The sequence below is a fragment of the Oncorhynchus masou genome, chromosome 30 (genome assembly GCF_036934945.1).
Source record: "Oncorhynchus masou masou isolate Uvic2021 chromosome 30, UVic_Omas_1.1, whole genome shotgun sequence".
Classification (NCBI taxonomy): Eukaryota; Metazoa; Chordata; class Actinopteri; order Salmoniformes; family Salmonidae; genus Oncorhynchus; species Oncorhynchus masou.
Window position 1 is genome coordinate 23,297,844 of NC_088241.1, and position 23,680 is coordinate 23,321,523.

Genomic DNA, 23,680 nt, shown 5'->3' on the forward strand with positions numbered 1-23,680 from the left:
ATCGATCCAACGGAGGCTTCATGCTCAGGGCACTTTGGTCTTCCTGCTTGTGTAAGCCAATGCAAATGACTTTACCCCCTGAATCCTTTCCATCCACCACCACCAGTTTAGCAGTCAGGCAGGCATGCCACCTATCCAGCCTCATTAGAAGAATGTCTGAGATGTGAACCCTTAGGATTTTTTGTTATCTCACTTAGTTTGGAATTCCACCTCCATCTCCATGGCAGTGCCTTTACTTCCATTGATTCAGAATCAGGTGAACTGATGCCATCTAGTGGCGATATGTCAAATTGACATACACTTTGGGACAAATGCCCCATCTCCCCTGCCCCCGCTATATTTCACTGCAGAGCTCCAAGCGGCACTGTTTAGATATTGATTTGATAAAGAGGCTTTTGTTGTACTTAAGTATGGATGGCCTAGTGACCGATCTATACATTTAGGAGGCATAGTCTTTCGATGGTGTGATTCCCATCACACTTAGATAAGCCCCTCAGGTTTGTCTATTGATAGCCATTGTCCCTTGGCTCAGTCCCCCTAAAGCAGAAAGACTTCATAGGCGATAAGGACTTTAAAGGCTAAGTGGCTGTGAAAAAATGTGGTTGAGATCAATGATCCGAATCCCCTTCCTAAAGCCAGCCTCTATGGGTCTTTTCCAAACTGCACTGGCAGAATTTATGCTTGGCTTTACAGTATGTGGCTTGGTTAGGATTAGCCAAGTTTTTTTCAACTGCACAATGTCCATCACATCACTGGAGTTGAGTGGAGACGAGAGTGCGCGGACTGTATCTCTGACTGCGTCAAGTCGCTGTCAGCCGATACTTCTAAACATGTAGATATGTCAAACCTTACCGTGTACCTATGTTTGTCCTCTGTAGCTGCGTGCCTTGCTTCATTTGCTGAAATCCATCATTTTTAATAGAACGTTAATCAAATTCAACCATCAAATGCAGAAATGTTTCTTTGTCTGGACTGACAGCGTCTGCATGTAGCCAGAGGTACATTCCTTCCACAGTCGTCGTTAACCCAACTCTCCCCCGCCATGTCCATATGTGTGGAGTTGAAGAAACCCGGCTAAATCAGGACGTGAGAACACAACCTCAGATCTCAAATGAATCTCTCCGAGTGCCCGAGGTTATCCAGATACTGTGTTGAACTCTCCTTACAAGGTCTCCTTTTTGTTTTGTCCACGGTTTGTCCATGTAAGAATTGACATACTGAAACTCGGGGCTAGCTGACCCTTGTTTTCTCAATGACCAGGGTATTGTTCCTTAGGCACCAAACAGAAGAACTTGACCCATAAGAAACACTGTTGTAAAAATGTTTTAAAATGTTTTTCTACAGTATGCCCTAATGAACACAACCCTGGTTTTAATTTGGACAGTAACTGTATTCATTTTGTATTGTCTTATTTACAGGTCTGTAACCTGGATAGGGGGCATTACTGTCAGTTCTGTGTTTCTGCTGCCAACGTGTTTGGTGTTGGTAAACCCTCTGAGCCCAGTGAGGCTTTCCTGTGTGAGGAGTGGACCATGCCTGAGCCAGGTGAGGATGATGCAATCATCATGAAAACACACACACTTACTCATGCACGCACATACACACGGACGCACGCACACACATGGTCACTGTCCACACACGCAAAGAGTTCGCACCCATATGCACGTTTACTCTCTAAAACACACACATTCATACATTTCCTCTCTCAAACACACACTCTCTCTTTCTCTCTCCCTCTACCCACTCTGTCATTCGGTAATGGAGCAGTTCAGTGCACAGCCGTGGCCAGCTGTGTTGGCCCCATGGTCTTTCTCATAAAATGGCTGCCTGTTGTGATATTCATATTGGAAATGGAGAGAGCCACACACCATTTATCCCGCACAGCCCATTAATCCAGCTGAATCTCCCCGTATCTTAAATCAGTTAAATGCGACTGAAAATCGTTAAGCAAATGAACTACCGTGCACTGGCACTAAAAACGAAGGGCTAGATTAAGCAAAATCACTTTACTTGTTTTTAAAATTGTATTATTATTATTTGTTTGTTTCTTTATGATGGCCTGCTCTGTCACAGACAACTTGGCTGTTTATGGGTGAGTATATGAGACGGGAAAAGGACAAATAACAATATTCTCCCTGTTTTAGCCTGATTTTAAATCATTTCAAATACGTTATCTGTGCCTGAATAAGCATGCATGTTGCAATGTAACCAATAGACAATCCCAAAAAGTGCAGACCCTGCCCACCTGGCACTCCAGTCAGGATGAACCAAACACTGATTTCAAATAGTACTTGAACACAGGTTTGGTTGGTATTTTTCTAACACAGTAGACACTTATCAATCCATGTACTGTATAGAATGAAACACTGTATGGGTTGACACAGATAAACAAATGTGTGTTTTTCCCTCATATTTCTCTCTTTGTGTTATGCTAACCCCACTCATCTCCCAGGCTGCCCTTATGACCTGGCATTCAGGGAGGTGAGGGTTAACTCTCTAGTCCTCCTGTGGGCAGTGCCTCTCTACGAAGGACAGCAAGGACCAATCACAGGGTACCTGGTGGAGCTGAGCGAGGGAGACCAATCACAGAGCTGGACTGCTGTGAATGAAGAGCCAATTGCAGACACCATTTTGAAGGTTGGTGAGATATACCTGTTTTATGTAATAAGGATATAGATGCATTAAAATAGAGGTAATGTGTTTTTGTTTTTGATTAAATTCTCAAATTGATTTTGGTGTGTTTGTGTTCCCAGGTGTCAGGTCTCTATGCTGGTCAGACCTATCGTCTCAGAGTGTGTGTCTTCAACAAGGCTGGAATGGGCATCCCTTCTCTGCCCTCTGAGCTTATCAGAGCCCAGAGCCCAGACCCAACCAGGTGAGTCATTTTAGGGATTTAGTTAGTCTGGTTCAAGGTCTGTTTGTGTTTGGAGTAAACATGACCATAGAAGTTGGCAAAAGAGCACAAACAGGTCTGGGATAAGGCTTGATTTTAGCCATACAGGCCCCTGATGAACAATATCATCAGAATGACTTATGATTCATGTTCTTTCTCCATCAGACACCAGAGACATAGAGATTGGTGTGGACAATGATGGCTTCATCTTCCTGGCCTTTGAGGCCACTGAAATTACCTTAGAAGAGCACGTTTGTCTGGAGCAAAAACTACAAAGAGGCTATTAAAGCTGGGAGAGCCAGGGTACTGTGGGAGAACAATTAGGTACTGCAATTTGTGTGTGTGTGTGTGTTACAGAGAGAGAAGAAAAACGACCCGTAGATTTGTGAGAGGACATTTAACCCATGAAAGACTTTAATGTTAAGAGGTCAGCAAAGGGTCGGACTCAGTGGAGATTCTTCCTCACCTCACACTACGATGCAAAATGTCCTCCCTTTTCACTGAGCACTACGGTCCCATTCAGGCCTACTGAGTCCACTGGTCTGTCCTTTAAGCCTACTGTCCTTCCTTCTGTCCATCCCCAGGCCCATCCTCACCTTCACAAACGCCACTAAAGAGGACCTGGGCCTGTACACAGTGGAGATGAGTGACAACCCAGACATCTCTTCCAGTTTCACCTTCACTGGGGAAGGCACTTTATACTCAAAGCTAAAGATGACCTGCACAAAAGATTGCTGCTCCCTGTAATTCCCCACTCTCTTTCTTTTCCCATAGATCTGGAGAGACTGACCCGAGCTCGGCTGGCACATCTGCCACCCATGTAAGACTTAGTCACTGTAATAATACAAGTCTCTATCGAGCTAAAACAATTGATAGTACTCCGTTTCAAATCGAAACAGGCATTATAATACATTGTTCAACATCACAATTTCAACAACCTATTCCCTCAGATGTTTTCTTGGGTAAGTCCTATTTTTTGATTCCTGTCATTGCGCCCTTCCTAGATTATTTTAGTTTGCTGAAGCTTGGAGGCCAACCTGAATGCATAACCTATTCCCTATTCATTGTTCCCTCCCCCTACAGTGATAGCCTTGCGCTCCAAGTGGCAGGTGGAGGTGTCAGAGAAAGGGAACGTGAGTCTCTGGATGCAGACTGAGAGCCTGAGCAATGCTGCAGAGCTCTGCCTCATTCTCAGCGACAGAGAGATCTCTAGTGCTGCAGTAAAGGAGCACTTCAAAACACAGGTTATATGTTCTAATCTCAGAACACAGAATCTTGTGTGTACTAATCTATCAGGAGGGTGTGTATGTCTCAAATGAATACTAAAACTAGCTTGGGTGTCAGAATGTTCCTGCTTTAGTCAATGGTGCAGTAATGGCTGAAACAGAAACAGAAACAGACTGGTCCAGGCAAGTTATAGCTTGTCTCCCAGAGGTGTGCATAAAGCATAAGCTACTGCATTTTGCATACACACATTTATTTTGGAATATATGCAGATGATTGTGTTTCCGAATCCATATCCATTTCCAGTGAAATTCTCCATCAAATAACGAAATGTAGATGTGCCACAAAATAGCTAAATGTTTTATATTTTCTCATTCAAGTTTGCAGAGGTATTGGCTGTATAGAAAGAGAAAGTAATCACAAAACAATCACAATCCAAAAATGTTACCCTCGCCATCATATTTGCAATTTCATTTAAACACAAATCACCTTCATAAAGAATTTCACCAGAATGTACGTAGCAATATGCTAGCAATGTTGATTTGTTATGAAATCAACCTAAAAAATAACCACAGGTTGGAAGATTACTGTAGGCAGAGGTTGTTGCAACAGATGTGGATTTTCCATGGGGTTAAACTAATATTACCCAACATGCATGTTTTTGGACTCAGTGTCTTGCATGTGGTTACTCGGTATGGAATAGCATGATTGCATCCATGCACGTGTACGTCATGTACGTCAACACTGCTAAGGGTTTATTACTAAATTACTACAGATAAGGATTTTGTGAATAAACCAATCCCCATTTCCCCCATTTTAGAGCCCTTGCCAAGTCACACTGTGAGTTATGCGTGCCTGCGTGTGTGTGCACATGTATGTACATTTATGTGCTTGTGTGTGTCCTCTCTCTCTCTCTCTCTCTCTCTCTCTCTCTCTCTCTCTCTCTCTCTCTCTCTCTCTCTCTCTCTCTCCCTCTCTCTCTCTCTCTCTCTCTCCCTACACAGCTCAGCTCTCTCTCTCTCTCTCTCTCTCTCTCTCTCTCTCTCGGTAAGATTAACTTTGACAAGGCCAGTGGGCTGATAGAGATTCTGTTTGACCAGCTGTCTAAGGAGGACGAGGGCCCCTACACAGCTCAGCTCTGCGACGGCCGCGCCAAGAACCAGTTCGCCCTGGTGCTCGTGGACGAGAGTGAGTCCATCTGGTCACCCCAACTCACTGCCGGGATGTTCATACTACCGAACCGAGCTGAGCTAAACCAAGCCGTGATGAGCTGGCCTATTTTTGCATCCTCCGTAGCTGCTGGAAGTGGTGAGCCAGCACAGTTTGCTTCAGATCGGCACAGTAGTGTGAAAAGGGCAGCTTACTATTGCTGTGAACTCTAAAGAGCAGTAAGTGTTTGGCTTGGCTTGATATATAGATTTGTTCCAATCAATTTGGTTATTATATTCAATGTTACTGTCTTATTATTGATAGTTAATATGTACAGCATATCCTCAGTGTGCTAGTAGGGAAGTAACCTTGTGGTTGTGTCTTTGGCAGAGTTTCGTCAGACACTGGCTCAGTCCATAGCCAACAGAATGGACTACAAGAGAGTAGTCAGGTCAGGTAAGTGTTCCCATATTGGCCCCTAGTTCACCTCTAACCTCTGGGCTGGATCCAGTGCCTCATTTGTAAATCGGGAGGTCCTGGAACACATGAGTGGGGGGGGACAACATTTTTTATTTGGCTTTCCCACAATTCAAATTCAGTAGGGAGACGACTAGCCTAGGCTACGTAATGTGATTACGTAGGGACTTCTTCACCAGCTGACCACCACTACCAAGACCAGTGTCAAAATCAGTTACTTACCCCACCCGCCCTCCCCATAACCTCTATGTACAAATAAGAGAGCAGGTCTGGAATCAGTGTGGCAGGATAGGATGATTACACAGAAGGATCGCTTTTACTTGATGGTGTTTTTGGGGGGTGGGAGAAATAATGAGGAGGTAACTTGATTTAACGCTGATCGTTTTTATTCAAATGTCTACAGTGCGAACAGTGAAACAATGAATAAATCATGCCGCGAGAGGTACCGGATCTGGGTAAATAGGTGCCGGAACAAACAAAGTCATATCTGAAAAGGTGCCGGATCCTCTCAGAGAGTTTCTCCCATCGAGCTGATCAAAGTCCATGTAGGATGTGTTTTCATCTACTGCCAACAGTAGATAAATATCTCATTTCTGTGTAAAATAGGTTCCAAATGTGCTGAAACAGATTTAATACGCCTCAATGCCCTAGTTTCCTATCTATCGTCAACCGTTAGTCCCTTTCCTTAGCTTTGTGGCTCGTGGCAAAAACATACCTATCTACAGTTTATGGAGTGCAAACAGTGTTGAACAGGCAGCTATGTCTTTAGAACATATAGTGCTGACACACCAGAATATAGAGAGTTTCATTGATTGAGTGCCAGCAAAGATGGCCGCTGTATCTCTGGTCCAGTGTGCGCAGTTAATCATCGCTTTTTCAAGGACCCTATTTTCTGGAGTTTTTGTCATGGACCATGACAGAGGACTGTAAGTTTATAACCAAATGCAAGGTAATTTGTAGATTATTTATAATTTATAGATTCATTTCTCCAATATCTTGTTATCTTCGTTATGGAATAATCACATGGATTCTGTATTCTAATATGCATGTGTGTTGTTATGAATGTATTCCGTGCACAGTGTTAATGTATCATTAGAATCCTCTGTCATTCTGGGTCCAGGTGACCAACGTTAAGCAAGGATACAACTCTGAAGTGGTTCAAGGACGGCATGGAGACTCCAGCTGTGTATGACCAGCAGACTGGAGTTAGCACCATGACTGTGCAACAGGTACACATACCACATCCAGTCCTCATAGGGCTCGTTTCCTGAACCCAGATTAAACGTAATCCTGGATTTAAACACACATTCAACGGAGAGTCTCTATTGTGAATGATTTTAATCCAGGACTAGGCTGAATCTGGGCCCAAAATGTCACATATCACTTATGCTCAAACCCACTATTTAGCGCCATTGTGGAGATTTGACCTGGCGACCTTCCGGCTACAGATCCTCTGCTCTAACTATTAAGCTACCTACCACCTCATATTTACAGTATTGTAATGTTCAGTAGTACTGGATGTACATTAATGGGATGGTGGCAGATGAGGGAATAGGGTTAAGCTCAGGAGAACAAACACACACACACAGAGAGAGAGAGAATCTGTGTCAGAGTGTCTCTACAGTATGAGTATTTATAGATCATTGCATAATTACCCACTGTGCACACACTGGTTGAATCAACATTGTTTCCACATCATTTCAATTCAATTGCGTTGAACCAATGTGGAATAGACGTTGAATTGAAGTCTGTGCTCAGTGGGTAGGATTATCTGTGTACAGAAAGTCAAATGTGTTCTCAAACCCTATGTGTATGTGTGTGCGGACATTTTTTATTTTTTTATTTTTGTACCTTTATTTAACTAGGCAGGTCAGTTAATTAAGAACAAATTCTTATTTTCAATGACGGCCTAGGAACAGTGGGTTAACTGCCTTGTTCAGGGGACATGAACCAGACATGCCTGCGTGTGTCATAATGATTTACTTGATTTCTCTCTGGTGAATCTCAGGTGACTAAGGAGGAGGCAGGCCACTACAAAGCTGTGGCATCTGATGGTGGAGGACAGGATGTCAGCACACTGGAGTTACTACATAAAGGTGAGACATCATGGCACTGTCATGGACAACCACAGACATGGGCCCATGTTCGTAAAGTACTCCGTTTTGCTTTGTAGATCCTAATGAATATGATGACTTGGACTGGGGGGGACCTGATCCTAGATCAGCACTCCTACTCTGAAGTGCTTTATCAATACGGTCCCCGGTCTAGCAGAAATATCGGTGAAATGTTACAGTATGTGGTCTCTCAAGTTACATTGTTATGAGGCAATTTCAAAGTGCATTTGTTTGCAGTATTTGTTTGTGCAGTATTTGTTTGTGCAGTATTGTTTTATGTCTCATGATGATTCAGAAGGTGCAGAAACTGAGATGGCACATGATGTAATATTATCATCCATGTATTATTTTTATTTATTTATTTATTTTATTTCACCTTCTGTCATGCATAGGTGTAATAGGTGGCAGGAGAGTCAAATGGAGTGTAAAATGGAGTCTTTTAATAAAGTCCACGGAGTATGCTCCATAACACTAAATGTACATAAACAAACAAACATGGGTACGAGGACCCGACGCGCACCTATACAACAATCACACTACACTGACAATTAAACAATCTCTGACAAAGACATGAGGGGAAACAGAGGGTTAAATACACAACAGGTAATGAATTGGATTGAAAACAGGTGTGTGGGAAGACAAGACAAAACCAATGGAAAATGAAAAAAGGATCAATGATGGCTAGAAGACCGGTGACGTCGAATGCCGAGCACCGCCCGAACAAGGAGAGGCAAGGACTTCGGCAGAAGTCCTGACACCTTCATTTCACTGGGAAATTCTTACTTACAATGATGGCCTACCAAAAGGCAAAAGGCCTCCTGCGGGGAAGGGTGCCTGGGATTTAAAAATATTTAAAAAATGAATACAATATAAATATAGGACAAAACATACATCACAACAAGAGAGACACAACACCACATACATTTACATTTACATTTAAGTCATTTAACAAGACAGCTCTTATCCATGACAACTTACAAAGCATGGTAGCAACTTACAAATTGACAAAACATGGTAGCAACACAACATGGTAACAAGCACAGCATGGTATATGACAAAAACATGGTAGCAAACATTATGACAACAACATGGTAGCAAAGGTCAACATGGTAGCAGACAACAATACATCATACAAAGCAGCACAAAAACATGGTCCATGATTAAGTCTTTGAATGAAGATGCAAAGTCAACTGTGGGTCACAAAGGTCAAGAAGGTAGAGACAACAATACATCATACAAAGGGGCCACCCATATGCAGCCAAAAGAGTGTCCATGATTAAGTCTTTGAATGAAGATGCATAGAGGTTAATGACGATCATAAACGGGGTGGTTTGAGCCCTGAATGCTGATTGGCTGAAAGCCGTAGAATATCAGACCATTTATCAGGGGTATGACAAAAAAATGACTTCTTACTGTTCTGATTACGTTGGTAACCAGTTTATAATAGCAATAAGGCACCTTGGGTGTTTGTGTTATATGCCCAATATACCACTGCTTAATGGCTGTATCCAGGCGTTCATACAATGTCCTATATGGACTTTGGTCAGCCGGATGGGAGACACTCTTGTTGACTCTTGTTGGCCCTGGCAGGAACACTGTGGACCAATCACAGCGCTTAGGGACCCAGCCCAGAGGTCAGAGGTGAACCAGGGGCCAGTAGGGGAACACTCACAACGCGTTGCATCATGCATAAGAACAGCCCTTAGCTGTGGTATATTTGCCATGTACCACACCTCCTTAGACCTTATTGCTTAAGTAGAGCCCACTGTCTGGAGACATAATTATTCTGTCTTTATTTACAGAGTATGACAAGCTCCTCCATCTCCTGTGGGGTAAGTTCAGCATAGATTTCCTAATACTATTACGCTGGGTTTCTGTTCAGCACTTTGTGACATCAGCTGATGTAAGAAGGGCTTTATGAATAAATTTGATTGATTCCAATGAACATCATGTGAATATGTATGTCTATGGGTGCCGCCTACCGTAGACGGGGGTCTTTCCGGGCAGGGTGACGATGATGAGCTGCAGTCCAGTACTGAAACATGAGTGACTTTTTGGATGGGGACAACTTAAGATGAAGTCATATCCTGACTACAGGTTAGAATCAAATGCAAATGTATTGGACCTAAACTACAGTGTAGGCAGCATGCCCTGTCAACTGTCAATATCCCAACAAGGACATTCTGTCACAGAGTATCATCTCTCTGAGTTTGACTTTTTCCTCTCTCTGTGGCACAGCACTGTCTACAGGCCCAGTGAGGATTCAATGCACTGCTATGGGCTTCAAGCTCTACTGCTCTCTCAAGTACTATATCAGCTACATGAAGACCAGCTGGCACTTCAAGTGAGTTCCCTTGCCTGGCCTGGCTTGGCCTCTGTACTCTGCCCTGCCATACGGGCTGTGCTCCAGGCCCACTGGTTCTACTTTGCATACATTATACAGTCAGCCTTTGCTATAAGGAATAGTTGCCCCTAGGCGCTGATTTCTGGTCAGTTTAGCATTTTTCCCACTAATTGTTAAGGCTAGGATTGGGGGAGGGGAAGTTGACCCTAAATCTGCACCGAAGGGACACTTCACACCAGAGCATGGTACAGGGAACAGGGACCCAGACTTTTATCGCCACCTGCTGGCAGCTTTTATGGTTAGCACCAACCACCAACCCTGGTTCTACAGAGTTACGGCGCAGGCAGGCTTTTGTTCTAGTCCAGCATTAACACACCTGATTCAACTAATAGACTAATCATTAAGACTTTAATTAATTGAATCAGCTGTGTTGGTGCCTGTCTGTAGAGCCTGCACATCCTGTACCTCTCTATTACGAGAGCTGGTGACAACCCAACACAGAAAAACCACATGAATTGTACACGTAAACACAGGTGGTGCGCCAAAAACACGTTTTCATGTGATCACATGTGATCTTACATGAAGTTAATGTGATAACATGTTACGCAATATGTGATAACATGAAACTACACGTGAAAATGTGAAATCATGTGATTTTTCTGTAAGGGCACTGCTGTCGCAGCATGGATTGTTGTCCAATTTAAACTCAGTTGCTTTAGCAATTTTGTTTTTCTTCACATCGCCCCACAGCTTCCTTAGTGAGACAGTCTGAGCCTTTTAATCTCAAATCCATCTCATCTCACCGGATTGAAAAAGAACAAACGTAAAGGCTTTTACAAAGACACTTAAAACTGAACAAGCAAAGCCCTCAGACATAAATAGTCATGGCCTTGTATGGAAGTATCTTTTGTTGGATTTTTACAAAAAAAATATATTCTATTCTATTGAATCATATTATCATATTCTATTTCATTGTGTACCAGGGAGAGTAGGATTGACCAGTTGGAGAGGTGTAATCCTGGCAGCAGTATGCAGAAGTTGTGGGCCGAGGTCTTTGCGCCCACGGAGAACGATAAGGGGAAGTACACTCTGGAGATGTTTGATGGTCATGAAAAACACACCCGCTCACTAGACCTATCTGGACAAGGTTAGTCTGACCAGTCTGATTCACTCAAAAAGCACTATTGTCTCTCAAAGCAGTTAAGCGAAATAGGCTTCATACAGGGATTTTACTGCTTCAGATTCATGTCAATGTCTTCACCACTAGAATGTAACCCTCAGAATCAGACTATTCTTACTCAAATATAATTTCATTTGTCTGCAATCTTGATCTACATTCGTATCTTCCAAGACAGGCAGTTGGTGAATATTACATTCTTCCAAACTACATTTCAGTAATCTATATTTAATTATCACTCTCTTTAAAAGCCTTTGCTGATGCTCTGTTGGAATACCAGAGGTTGAAGTAAGTGCGTTACCATATTGATGGTGAGCGCCCAGCATGGCACGCAGTGGTAAACACTAACACAAACAATTGCAGGTACTATTTTCTATCACTATTCTCACATGGACATACAGAAAACTGTTCTATATTCAATATTAATGAGTTAACATATAGTATGGTGATAGATCTGAAACCATTTGCAAATGGTTGCTGAGCGGTTGCTGAGAAAAGTGAGTAGCATACTCTTTCATTGTTTCTTAAATGTTTAATTTTCTGTACACTGGAATGATTGAATGAGCTTCCTATGGATGATTCAAGGGAGTAAATGTCCTTCTCGTTGCTTTAGATCGGGCCAGGGTGACCAAGGTGCTACCAGATGTGGTGGCTATCATGGAGAATAAAGTAAGCTAACTACTAAATAACACTGTCCTATTACGCGGTTACCATGTTCACTAGCACTTCATTATCCTTTTACGTCCGATTTTTGTAATTGTACTGTTAGACCAACAAGTAGAAGTGCTGATCTAGGATCAGTTTAGCCTTTTAGATCCTAATGAATACAATTAAATGGACAGGGGGAACTGATCATAGATCAGCACCTTCTCCAAAACGTTTTTTTCTTTAAATAGCCTTACCTGCCCAAGTCAACAGTGACAAGTGGTATTTTGTCATTGTTCATATTTACATTGACTGTTGTGAATCATGTCATCTCTATATCCCTCTCCTCCCCAGTCTCTGTGCTTGACCTGCTTCGCTGACGGTGACCCTGCCTCAGAGATGTTCTGACTGAGGAACGACAAAGGCATCGTCTCAGGGGGCCAGTTCAACATCGCCAACAAGAACAAGTGCAGCACTATGACCCCCAACAGTGTGACTAGAGAGGAATCAGGCAACTACAACATCTTTGTGCACAACCAGTACGGCACTCAGACGGTTGACCGTGAGCGTGTACAAGCATGGCGAGCAGCCCCAGCGCACGATGCAATGGAGATGTAAGGAAGGAAGGAGTGTTGGTTTTGTTGCACTTAGAGACGATTACAACTGGGTACAGATGTCTATTCAATGTAATATCCACGCTGGTTCCACATGACATGAAAACAACGTTGATTCAACCAGTGTGTGCCCAGTGGGTTGTGTTTGTGTGGTTGAACCAGTTTGTTTTCTTGGGGTTAAATTGGAGTTAATGAGAAGTGAAATGCTAGAAGCGGTTAATTTGTGGCATTTAGATGTAAGCAATGATGAAGAAGTTACTTGTGCTAGAAGGAATGCGGTCAATTAGGACAATGAGGTCCAGTCAAGCCTGCAATAACCTGTTTTCTTGTGTCATTAGACTACCAATAAATATTCCAAGAGTGTCAGCTACAAATGCATGATGTCGCCCCTTTCTTTCTGGAGCAATTTAATAATAGGACATGTGAGCAGGGGCTAGAAAGCTCGGAGGTAGGATTCATTGGCCAAGGCAAGCACGTTAAATGTTCATTTCATGTCTTGATAGTAGCAGACTTGATGCCAATTGCAATTATCTCCCATGTTGTATTTCACTAGAGGTGTCATGTTAGTCATGTACACGGAGCAGATTTACATAGGTGCACGACACATCAAGTGCGTTGTTCTACATCAACCTAATTTATGCTCTGACCTCCCTGTATTAAGGCTGTAATCTCACTCACTCAGAGTCGGAACCTGCAGCTCAAGTCGGTCTATTCGCCTGTTAGCTTTCCACATACAGCATTTGTCATATCATGTGTCTCTGCAATCGCTTCTAATAAAGCTGCTAATAAAGTAATTTGATCTTAGTGGCTTGACACCGTTTCATTCACCTCAACATGCTTCTGATGTCATTTTGTGCACTGTTTGAGATGTCTGCTAGAGGGATTCGTAATTCAATGATTATTTAGAAGCATCTCATAAAAGTGCGGGAAAGTATTATGCAAGCAAAGAGTAGCTACAATATGTCTTCTGAACTGATAGAAGAGCTCTTGTCCAAGGTGTCATTCACCCATTGCCTGGCTAAACAGTGGAGTAGATTTGAACACTGTTTTTTAGGAAGATTCCACAGGGCATCAGACCTGGGTTCGAATACTATTCAAACAGTTTCAGAGTTTGCTTTATCCTGCCCGGAGAGCCATGTGGCCTGGTTTGCACTTTTGCACTGATTTTATCGGTTCCATTGTGCTAGGCAAGCTCGATAAAGCCCAGCTAAAGTATTCAAAATTATTTCATATACAGTGCCTTGCGAAAGTATTCGGCCCCCTTGAACTTTGCGACCTTTTGCCACATTTCAGGCTTCAAACATAAAGATAAAACATTATTTTTTGTGAAGAATCAACAACAAGTGGGACACAATCATGAAGTGGAACGACATTTATTGGATATTTCAAACTTTTTTAACAAATCAAAAACTGAAAAATTGGGCGTGCAAAATTATTCAGCCCCCTTAAGTTAATACTTTGTAGCACCACCTTTTGCTGCGATTACAGCTGTAAGTTGCTTGGGGTATGTCTCTATCAGTTTTGCACATCGAGAGACTGAAATTTTTTCCCATTCCTCCTTGCAAAACAGCTTGAGCTCAGTGAGGTTGGATGGAGAGCATTTGTGAACAGCAGTTTTCAGTTCTTTCCACAGATTCTCGATTGGATTCAGGTCTGGACTTTGACTTGGCCATTCTAACACCTGGATATGTTTATTTTTTAACCATTCCATTGTAGATTTTGCTTTATGTTTTGGATCATTGTCTCGTGGAAGACAAATCTCCGTCCCAGTCTCAGGTCTTTTGCAGACTCCATCAGGTTTTCTTCCAGAATGGTCCTGTATTTGGCTCCATCCATCTTCCCATCAATTTTAACCATCTTCCCTGTCCCTGCTGAAGAAAAGCAGGCCCAAACCATGATGCTGCCACCACCATGTTTGACAGTGGGGATGGTGTATTCATTGTGATGAGCTGTGTTGCTTTTACGCCAAACATAACGTTTTGCATTGTTACCAAAAAGTTCAATTTTGGTTTCATCTGACCAGAGCACCTTCTTCCACATGTTTGGTGTGTTTCCCAGGTGGCTTGTGGCAAACTTTAAACAACACTTTTTACGGATGTCTTTAAGAAATGGCTTTCTTCTTGCCACTCTTCCATAAAGGCCAGATTTGTGCAATATACGACTGATTGTTGTCATATGGACAGAGTCTCCCACCTCAGCTGTAGATCTCTGCAGTTCATCCAGAGTGATCATGGGTCTCTTGGCTGCATCTCTGATCAGTCTTCTCCTTGTATGAGCTGAAAGTTTAGAGGGACGGCCAGGTCTTGGTAGATTTGCAGTGGTCTGATACTCCTTCCATTTCAATATTGCACAGTGCTCCTTGGGATGTTTAAAGCTTGGGAAATCTTTTTGTATCCAAATCCGGCTTTAAACTTCTTCACAACAGTATCTCGGACCTGCCTGGTGTGTTCCTTGTTCTTCATGATGCTCTCTGCGCTTTTAACGGACCTCGGAGACTATCACAGTGCAGGTGCATTTATACGGAGACTTGATTACACACAGGTGGATTGTATTTATCATCATTAGTCATTTAGGTCAACATTGGATCGTTCAGAGATCCTCACTGAACTTCTGGAGAGAGTTTGCTGCACTGAAAGTAAAGGGGCTGAATAATTTTGCACGCCCAATTTTTCAGTTTTTTATTTGTTAAAAAAGTTTGAAATATCCAATAAATGTCGTTCCACTTCATGATTGTGTCCCACTTGTTGTTGATTCTTCACAAAAAAATACAGTTTTATATCTTTATGTTTGAAGCCTGAAATGTGGCAAAAGGTCGCAAAGTTCAAGGGGGCCGAATACTTTCGCAAGGCACTGTAGCAATTTAAACACAGGTCTGTATTTAGGACAGTATTGCAATAAGTGCTCAGAAACAAACTTGAGATCTGCGTGTCAGAAGTTTCAGAAGCCAATCTATTGGGATGAGTAAAACCTATGCATATGTCATATTATGGCTCAGACATAACGTACTCTTCCCCATCTCAAGACAACTGGAAGTTGGGATCATGCCAGACAGAGATGTAAGCGAACTCTGGGTTGTTCAAACAATGGGGGACATTACTTCAGAGGCTGTGTTACTGATTAGACACAGAGGCACAGAGCGGAACCCCTTCTACCTGCTGATATAAGTAGCTGTGGGGGACGCAGTGCCATCTCTACATTTGTGTTGAGCTTCGCACAGCTGTCTCAGGCTCTTATTGCCCATCTTGGTGAAGGAGAAGAAACCGGACCGGTACAGACACATACAACATGGCCTTCAGTGGAACGTGGCAGGTGTATGCGCAGGAGAACTACGAGGAGTTTCTCAGGGCCATCTGTGAGTTTCCTAAAGATCCATTGCATTGCATGTATAGAGTTGTTTAGGGGTAAATCTGAAATGTATTTGCTTGATTCCTTGTGTCCTCTTTCTCAAAACTCATTGGAGGAGAGAAGATTAATGGTTCGTCCCCTCTGACCTTCTCATCCAATGAGTTTTGAGAGGGAGAGAGGATGTAAGGAATCAAGGAAATACAAGAGATTGAACTATAGATTCCCAACTATGACCCAAAATGAAAAGGTAAGCTAATGAGTCATCCTCCTGCCCGTCTATCAGCCCTCACAGAAGATGTTATCAAGCTGGCCAAAGATATCAAGCCCATCACTGAGATCCAGCAGAATGGCAATGACTTTGTCATCACCTCCAAAACTCCTGGCAAGTCCATCACCAACTCCTTCACCATCGGCAAAGAGGCCGACATCACCACCATGGATGGCAAGACGCTCAAGGTAGGCAATCCACATTTACCTGTCTGTGTTGAATCTATACTTATGAAAGTATTGATTGATTGACTGATATAATGTTAAATCGACAGGTTTGAACTGAAGTCCAATAGTCTTGTATCTGCAGTGAGTGTATGTCTTGTTCACTCTTCCAAGTTTCTAAGCTTGTCTGTCCTCGCTCGTTATTGCCACGCATTACTGATCACCTCTCTCTTCTCTGGCCCCTACAGTGCACTGTCAGACTGGAGGGAGGAAAGCTGATGTGCAACACAGATAAATTCTCCAGCGTCCAGGAGCTCAAGGGAGGAGAGATGATTGAGGTAATTTGACCTAATGTTGGTAGCACTGAAAAATAACACACTACACATCTGTCAGTACAGCGTGTCAAATATAAGCATATACAGTTGTGAAATATGGGGCACAGGTCAAACAAGCTGTCTATTTCTACCTTAGGTGGTTTTATTTGTATAATTGTGACCTGACCACAGTAACTAAACACTTTTCACTACCTTCCCCATTTCAGACGCTGACAGTGGGCTCGACGTCACTCATCAGGAGGAGCAAAAAGTTGTGAACCTGGAATGGTAGCAGGCAGGGGGCGGTCCTTGGCTATTTAAATAAACTTGCTTGACATAAAACGTGTGGTTTATTATGTGTGCTGTGAACATGCTGCTGTGCATCATCTAATAAACAGTGAACACTGATTGAATAATAGAAAAGTATTCAATATATATTTCACATATGATTCAAAATACACAGTCTATCATTTCACAGTGCCCTTTCAAATACTGAATAGGCCTACAGTGTGATAATTCACACTCAAAACAGCAAAATTGGGTACATCAACTCATTTCACATTGTAAAACAAACCACTGAGTCGCTAATGCATAATTTACATTCAAGATGTACAACTAAAAGAGAACCTGTATCTACGGATTTCACATGACTGGGAATGCAGATATGCATCTGTTGGTCACAGATATGCATCTGTTGGATCAGAAAACTAGTCAGTATCTGGCGTGACTAGGGTTGCACATTTTGGGGAATATTCAGAGCTGGAAACTTTCCGTGGGAATTAACGGGAATATATGGGAATTAACGGAAATCTATGCAAATTAATATTAATACCATTTAAATGTAGATGTTTTTTGCATTGGATATATTTACCATATCAAATGGGGACAGAAACATAAACATGTTACCTTATCATAAGTAGACAATTTCAAATTAATAAATCCTTCCAATAGAAAAAACTAAATAAATGTAGTTTATTTATGATGACTTCAGGCCAGGCTGATCTTTCCATTAAGCTGCTCCAGTGGGCTTGCTCCGGGAAGTACACCTGACGGCCCCACTGGGTACAGACGTCAATTCAATGTGTATTCCACATTGGTTCAATGTTGAAGGTGTCTGAATACTTTACGAATGAACTGTACCTAGTATCAGGCATAATTACATGTGACCATTGACTAATTTTATAAAATTACTGCAAAATAGAGTTGGTGATTGAAATAATCAAAACTGGGGTGTATTAATTATGTCTTTCAATGGAAACTCTTACCGTTTTAAGAACCAAAAGGATGCAAACAGAGCAAACAGAATGAAATGGGGATGGACCTCCCTAAATTTGTCCAATACATACTCTTGTTGTCCTTGCAAAACGTCTTCTGTTTGGAGTAAATGGTTTCTGCTGCAAAACATTTTGCAACAGACAAAGTTATTTGCAACAGAATCAATGTAAGGAAAGTGGCCCTACATTGGTGTTCCGGTGTGGGGAGTGACACACCCAGGCTGCGATGCATGTGGTGATGGTCATCCCGTAACGCATCGGCGCCAGAGACACATATTCTCAAACCCTGTCTTTAAAGTGGACCTACCCGGCTGACCCAAGTGGTCTGGTCAAGGTTGTGGTCCTTGTTGCCCGGTTGATGGCGTTCCGAATGGACCCTCCAGCTAGACAAGAGACCTCAGGATGCGTTTAGACAGGCAGCCCAATTCTGATATTTTTCTCACTAATACAGGGGTGTCCAACTCATTCCATGGAGGGCCTAGTGTCTGCTGGTTTTTGTTTTCTTCCTTTCAATTAAGACCCGTAGCACTCACTTCCGTCATCATGAAGTGCTTTGAGAGACTAGTCAAGGATCATATCACCTCCACCCTAACTGACACCCTAGACCCACTCCAATTTGCTTACCACCCCAATAGGTCCACAGATGCACACTGCCCTAACCCATCTGGACAAGAGGAATACCTATGTAAGAATGCTGTTCATCAACAACAGCTCAGCATTTAACACCATAGTACCCTCCAAACTCGTCATTAAGCTCAAGACCCTGGGTCTCGACCATGCCCTGTGCAACTGTGTCCTGGACTTTCTGACGGGACGCCCCCAGGTGGTGAGAGTAAAACAACATCTCCAACCCGCTTATCCTCAACACTGGGGCCCAACAAGGGTGCGTTCTCAGCCCTCTCCTGTACTCCCTGTTCACCCATGACTGTCTGGCCATGCACGCCTCCAACTCAATCATCAAGTTTGCAGCCGACATAACAGTGGTAGGCTTGAGTACCAACAACGACGAGATGGCCTCAAATCTCTAGCCACTTTTTAATAATAAAAAAATGGGATGTAATAAATGTGTCACTAGTCATTTTAAACAATGCCACTTTATATAATGTTTATATAACCTACATTACTCATCTCATATGTATATAATGTACTCTATACCATCTACTGCATCTTGGCTATGCCGTTCGGCCATCGCTCATCCATATATTTATATGTACATATTCTTATTAATTCCTTTACACTTGTGTGTATAAGGTAGTTGTTGTAATATTGTTAGATTACTTGTAATTTAAATATTACTGCATGGTCGGTACTAGAAGCACAAGCATTTAGCTAAACTCACATTAATATCTGCTAACCATGTGTATGGGACCAATACAATTTGATTTGATTTGATTTAGACAACCAGGTAAGGGAGTTCCTATCTAATAAGTGACCTTAATTCATCAATCAGGTACAGGAGGAGCGAAAACCTGCAAACACTTGGCCTTCTGTGGAATGAGTGTGGTGCACTAATTGATCTTTAGCCCAATCACATCAGATCTTTTTCAGAGCTGATCTGATTGGTTAAAAGACCAATTAGAGAAGAAGAAAAAAATCAGAATTGGGCTAGATGTCTAAATGCAGCTTCAGGTGTGCTGAAGGCCAACAAACATTAACAGGAGAATACAAGTAAACCGAGTTATTGGCCAAATATTCTCAGCCTGGTATTGGACTGAAAAATCAAATGTAGAATAAAAGGTGTAACCATTCAGTAGTTATAGAACTCAGTCTGTAGCATTTCATTTGCACAACATTGAAGTCATGAAGGTCACCGAGTTCAACTGCACTGAGACAGACATGATTTTTATTCTATGCAAAATCCCATATTATACAGTATATTATAGAATGCGCAGAGCTTTTGCCTACCCAAAATCATAAAAGTGCATGAAAATTATTATTTTGTTCCCCACTTTAGAAACCACACATTTTTAAACAAGTCATTCCAGTTAAACAGACCACTGAACCATTTTAAACAATGTTTAAAATAAATGTACAAACATTTAGGGTGCACACTTATCACAAAATGAAAAACCTTCCAAAGAAAGGAAGGGGTGGAGTATCCACAATCAAATACTTGACAGAACATGTACATGACTAAAATAAAATCTGTATTCTGATTCAAATGAATGTGTGCACTCATTCAATTCAAGACGACAGACAATGAAGGGGAGATGTGAATGCTTACACATTTGAAATGACTACTTAGATGGGGCTTTTAAAGTCCAACTTTCACTAACAACCAAGGTAGTGAAAGATATCACATTTTCAAAACCCATCAGACAGTTGGGTTTCAGTACCACCTTTGAGTGACTTTGCATAGGCACACCTAACTGAAACAACCAGGCAAGTTGTGAAATGGTACAAATGAAATGAATGAAACCTGTGACATTTTTAAACAATTGATTTCCATATTTTTTTATGGTTTGGTTTGAAGACACACACACACCATCACATGCACAGATAGGCTCGCTAGGCCTACACAAGATACTTCAGTATCATGGCATTCACACATTTTGTTTGTGCATGCCGCCACCTATTGTGCGGTAGTGTATAATGTTACATATTGATACAAACAGAAAAATGCAACACCAACCAACCCTACAGTACCAGTCAAAAGTTGACACACCTACTCATTCAAGGGTTTTTCTTTATTTTTTTTTGAGTTTCTTCAAAGTAGCCATCCTTTGCCTTGACGACAGCTTTGCACACTATCAGCATTCTCTCAACCAGCTTCACCTGGACTGCTTTTCCAACAGTCTTGAAGGAGTTCCCACGTATGCTGAGCACTTGTTGGCTGCTTTTCCTTCACTTTGCAGTCCAACTCATACGAAGGCATCTCAAGTGGGTTGAGGTCAGCTGATCCTTGGTCAAATATCACTTACACAACCTGAAGATGTGTTTTGAGTCATTGTTCTGTTGGAAAAACAAATGATAGTCCCACTAAGCGCACACCAGATGGGATAGCGTATTGCTTCCAAATGCTGTGGTAGCCTTGCTGGTTAAGTGTGCCTTGAATTCTAAATAAATCACTGACAATGTCACCAGCAGCGCACCCCCATACCACCACCTCCATGCTCCATGGTGCCCTATGAGTTCTGTTATACTCACAGACATAATTCTAACAGTTTTAGAAACTTCAGAGTGTTTTCTATCCAATATTAATAATAATATGCATATATTAGCAATCTAGGACAGAGTTTGATACAGTTCACTATGGGCACGCAATTCATCCAAAGTGAAAATACTGCCCCCTATCCTCAACAAGTTTTTAAGCTTTCTGACAATATCAGATGTGTCTATGTCCTGGGAAATTTTCTTGTTACTTATAACCTCATGCGAATCGCAATAGCCTATGTTAGCTCAACCGTCCCATGGACGGGACACCGATCCCCAGCAGTGCAGTTCAAGAAAGAGTTCAGATATTTAACAAATAAACTAAAGTAAAAAAAAAAATGAGGCTATATACAGGGGGTACCGGTACCGAATCTATGTGCGGCGGTACAGGTTAGTCGAGGTAATTTGTACATGTAGGTAGGAGTGAAGTGACTATGCATAGATGATAAACAGCAAGTAGCAGCAGTGTACAAAACCAATGGGGGGTGTCAATGTCAATAGTCAAGGGGCCATTTGATTAATTGTTCAGCAGGCTTATGGCTTGGGGGTAGAATCTGTTAAGGGGCATTTTGGTTCTAGACTTGGTGCTCTGGTACTGCTTGCCATGCGGTAGCAGAAAAAAACAGTCTGACTTGGCATTTTTTGGGCTTTCCTCTGACACCGCCTATTATATAGGTCCTGGATGGCAGGAAGCTTGGCCCCAGCTTTCCCGGAGTCGCCTCTTCACTGTTAACCTTGAGACTTGTGTGTTGCGGGTACTATTTAATGAAGCTGCCAGTTGAGGACTTGTGAAGTGTCTGTTTCTCAAACTAGACACTGTAATCAAATCAAATGTATTTAAATAGCCCTTCGTACATCAGCTGATATCTCAAAGTGCTGTACAGAAACCCAGCCTAAAACCCCAAACAGCAAGCAATGCAGGTGTTGAAGCACGTTGGCTAGGAAAAACTCCCTAGGAAGGCTAAAGCCTAGGAAGAAACCTAGAGAGGAAACAGGCTATGAGGGGTGGCCAGTCCTCTTCTGGCTGTGCCGGGTGAAGATTATAACATAACCTGGCCAAGATGTTCAAATGTTCATAAATGACCAGCATGGTCAAATAATAGGTCTGGGACAGGTAGCACGTCCAGTGAACAGGTCAGGATTCCATAGCCGCAGGCAGAACAGTTGAAAATGGAGCAGCAGCACGGCCAGGTGGACTGGGGACAGCAAGGAGTCATCATGCCAGGTAGTCCTGAGGCATGGTCCTAGGGCTTCTTTTAATCAGCACTACAGTTTACAGCTGTGCTAACATAATTGCAAAAGAGTTTTCTAATGATCAATTAGCCTTTTAAAATGATAAACTTGGATTAGCTAACACAGCGCGCCATTGGAACACAGGAGTGATTGCTGGTTGCTGATAATGGGCCTCTACGCCTAATGTAGATATTTAATAAAAAATCTGTTTCCAGCTACAAGTCATTTACAACATTAACAATGTCTACACTGTATTTCTGATCAATTTGATGTTATCTTAATGGACAAAAAATGTGCTTTTCTTTCAAAAACAAGATTTTCTAAGTGGGTATGTGTGTGTGTGTGTGTGTGTGTGTGTGTGTGTGTGTGTGTGTGTGTGTGTGTGTGTGTGTGTGTGTGTGTGTGTGTGTGTGTGTGTGTGTGTGTGTGTGTGTGTGTGTGTGTGTGTGTTACGAGTGGAGAAAAATACTCATGGGAAGCAATCAAAAAGTGTCAAATTTAGTCAAGATGAACATTAATTGTATTGAGGCTTATTTGATCTAATAGAAGTTTCGTAATCCTTAGGTTGTTATGAGTTTACTGATGTGTGTTGCACGTGACATCCTGGCAACTTTGAGGAAAAACTACCATCTCGAAATTTGAGGCTAACATAGCATCTCACTCTCCATTGCATACAGGCAGTTGACATCAATATTTTTAAAATTCTTCAAATAACAAGATGTATCCACCAATCCACATTTTGTTACGTTTCAGCCTTTTAGTGTTTAGCAAATGGTAGGCTTATCACATACAGTACCTATTTTTCAACATCCGGAAAAGATGCCTTTTCAAAGTCCTGGGAAAAAAATATTTTAAACATGTGGAAAATACTTTTCATCCATTTTTTGGTCTCACTTAGAGCGACAGAACGGCAATCACCAGCCCTGCGAGTAACCAGTTATGTTCAGCACATTGGAATACATCAGGGTGTATATCTCAAACACACTGGTAAAACACTGGTGTTGCAGTAATGAACATTTACCAACAGATGGCAACAATGTGCCCTTGTACACACATAACAAGGACTGGTCAATTTTTTATATTTTTTTATTGCCTGTTGAAGTTGCATTATTTGGCTAATATTAGGTAGTGCCATATGAGTCATCCTGATCTTGCGAGCTTACATTCTGTTTCACTACACGGATATCCGTATAGCGGAACAGACCGTAAGCTCTCGCAAGATCAGAATAGTTTGTAGAATGCTAAATAAAATGGTCTGGTGGCTTCAAGGAAATAAATTGTACAGTGCGTTA

At 42.1% G+C, this 23,680-nt stretch overlaps 1 protein-coding gene and 1 pseudogene across 1 annotated transcript; both read left to right on the forward strand.

Annotated features, from left to right (window-relative positions):
• Positions 1-13,429, forward strand: part of LOC135521617 (myomesin-3-like) — a 91,095-nt pseudogene extending 77,666 nt beyond the window's left edge.
• A 2,363-nt stretch (positions 13,430-15,792) lies between these two features.
• Positions 15,793-17,070, forward strand: LOC135523124 (fatty acid-binding protein 10-A, liver basic-like). Its single transcript, XM_064949851.1, has 4 exons — positions 15,793-15,989; positions 16,266-16,438; positions 16,663-16,752; positions 16,956-17,070. The coding sequence occupies exons 1-4, from the start codon at positions 15,923-15,925 to the stop codon at positions 17,004-17,006; spliced, it is 381 nt and encodes a 126-aa protein (XP_064805923.1). The 5' UTR covers positions 15,793-15,922; the 3' UTR covers positions 17,007-17,070.
• The last annotated feature ends 6,610 nt before the right edge of the window (positions 17,071-23,680 follow it).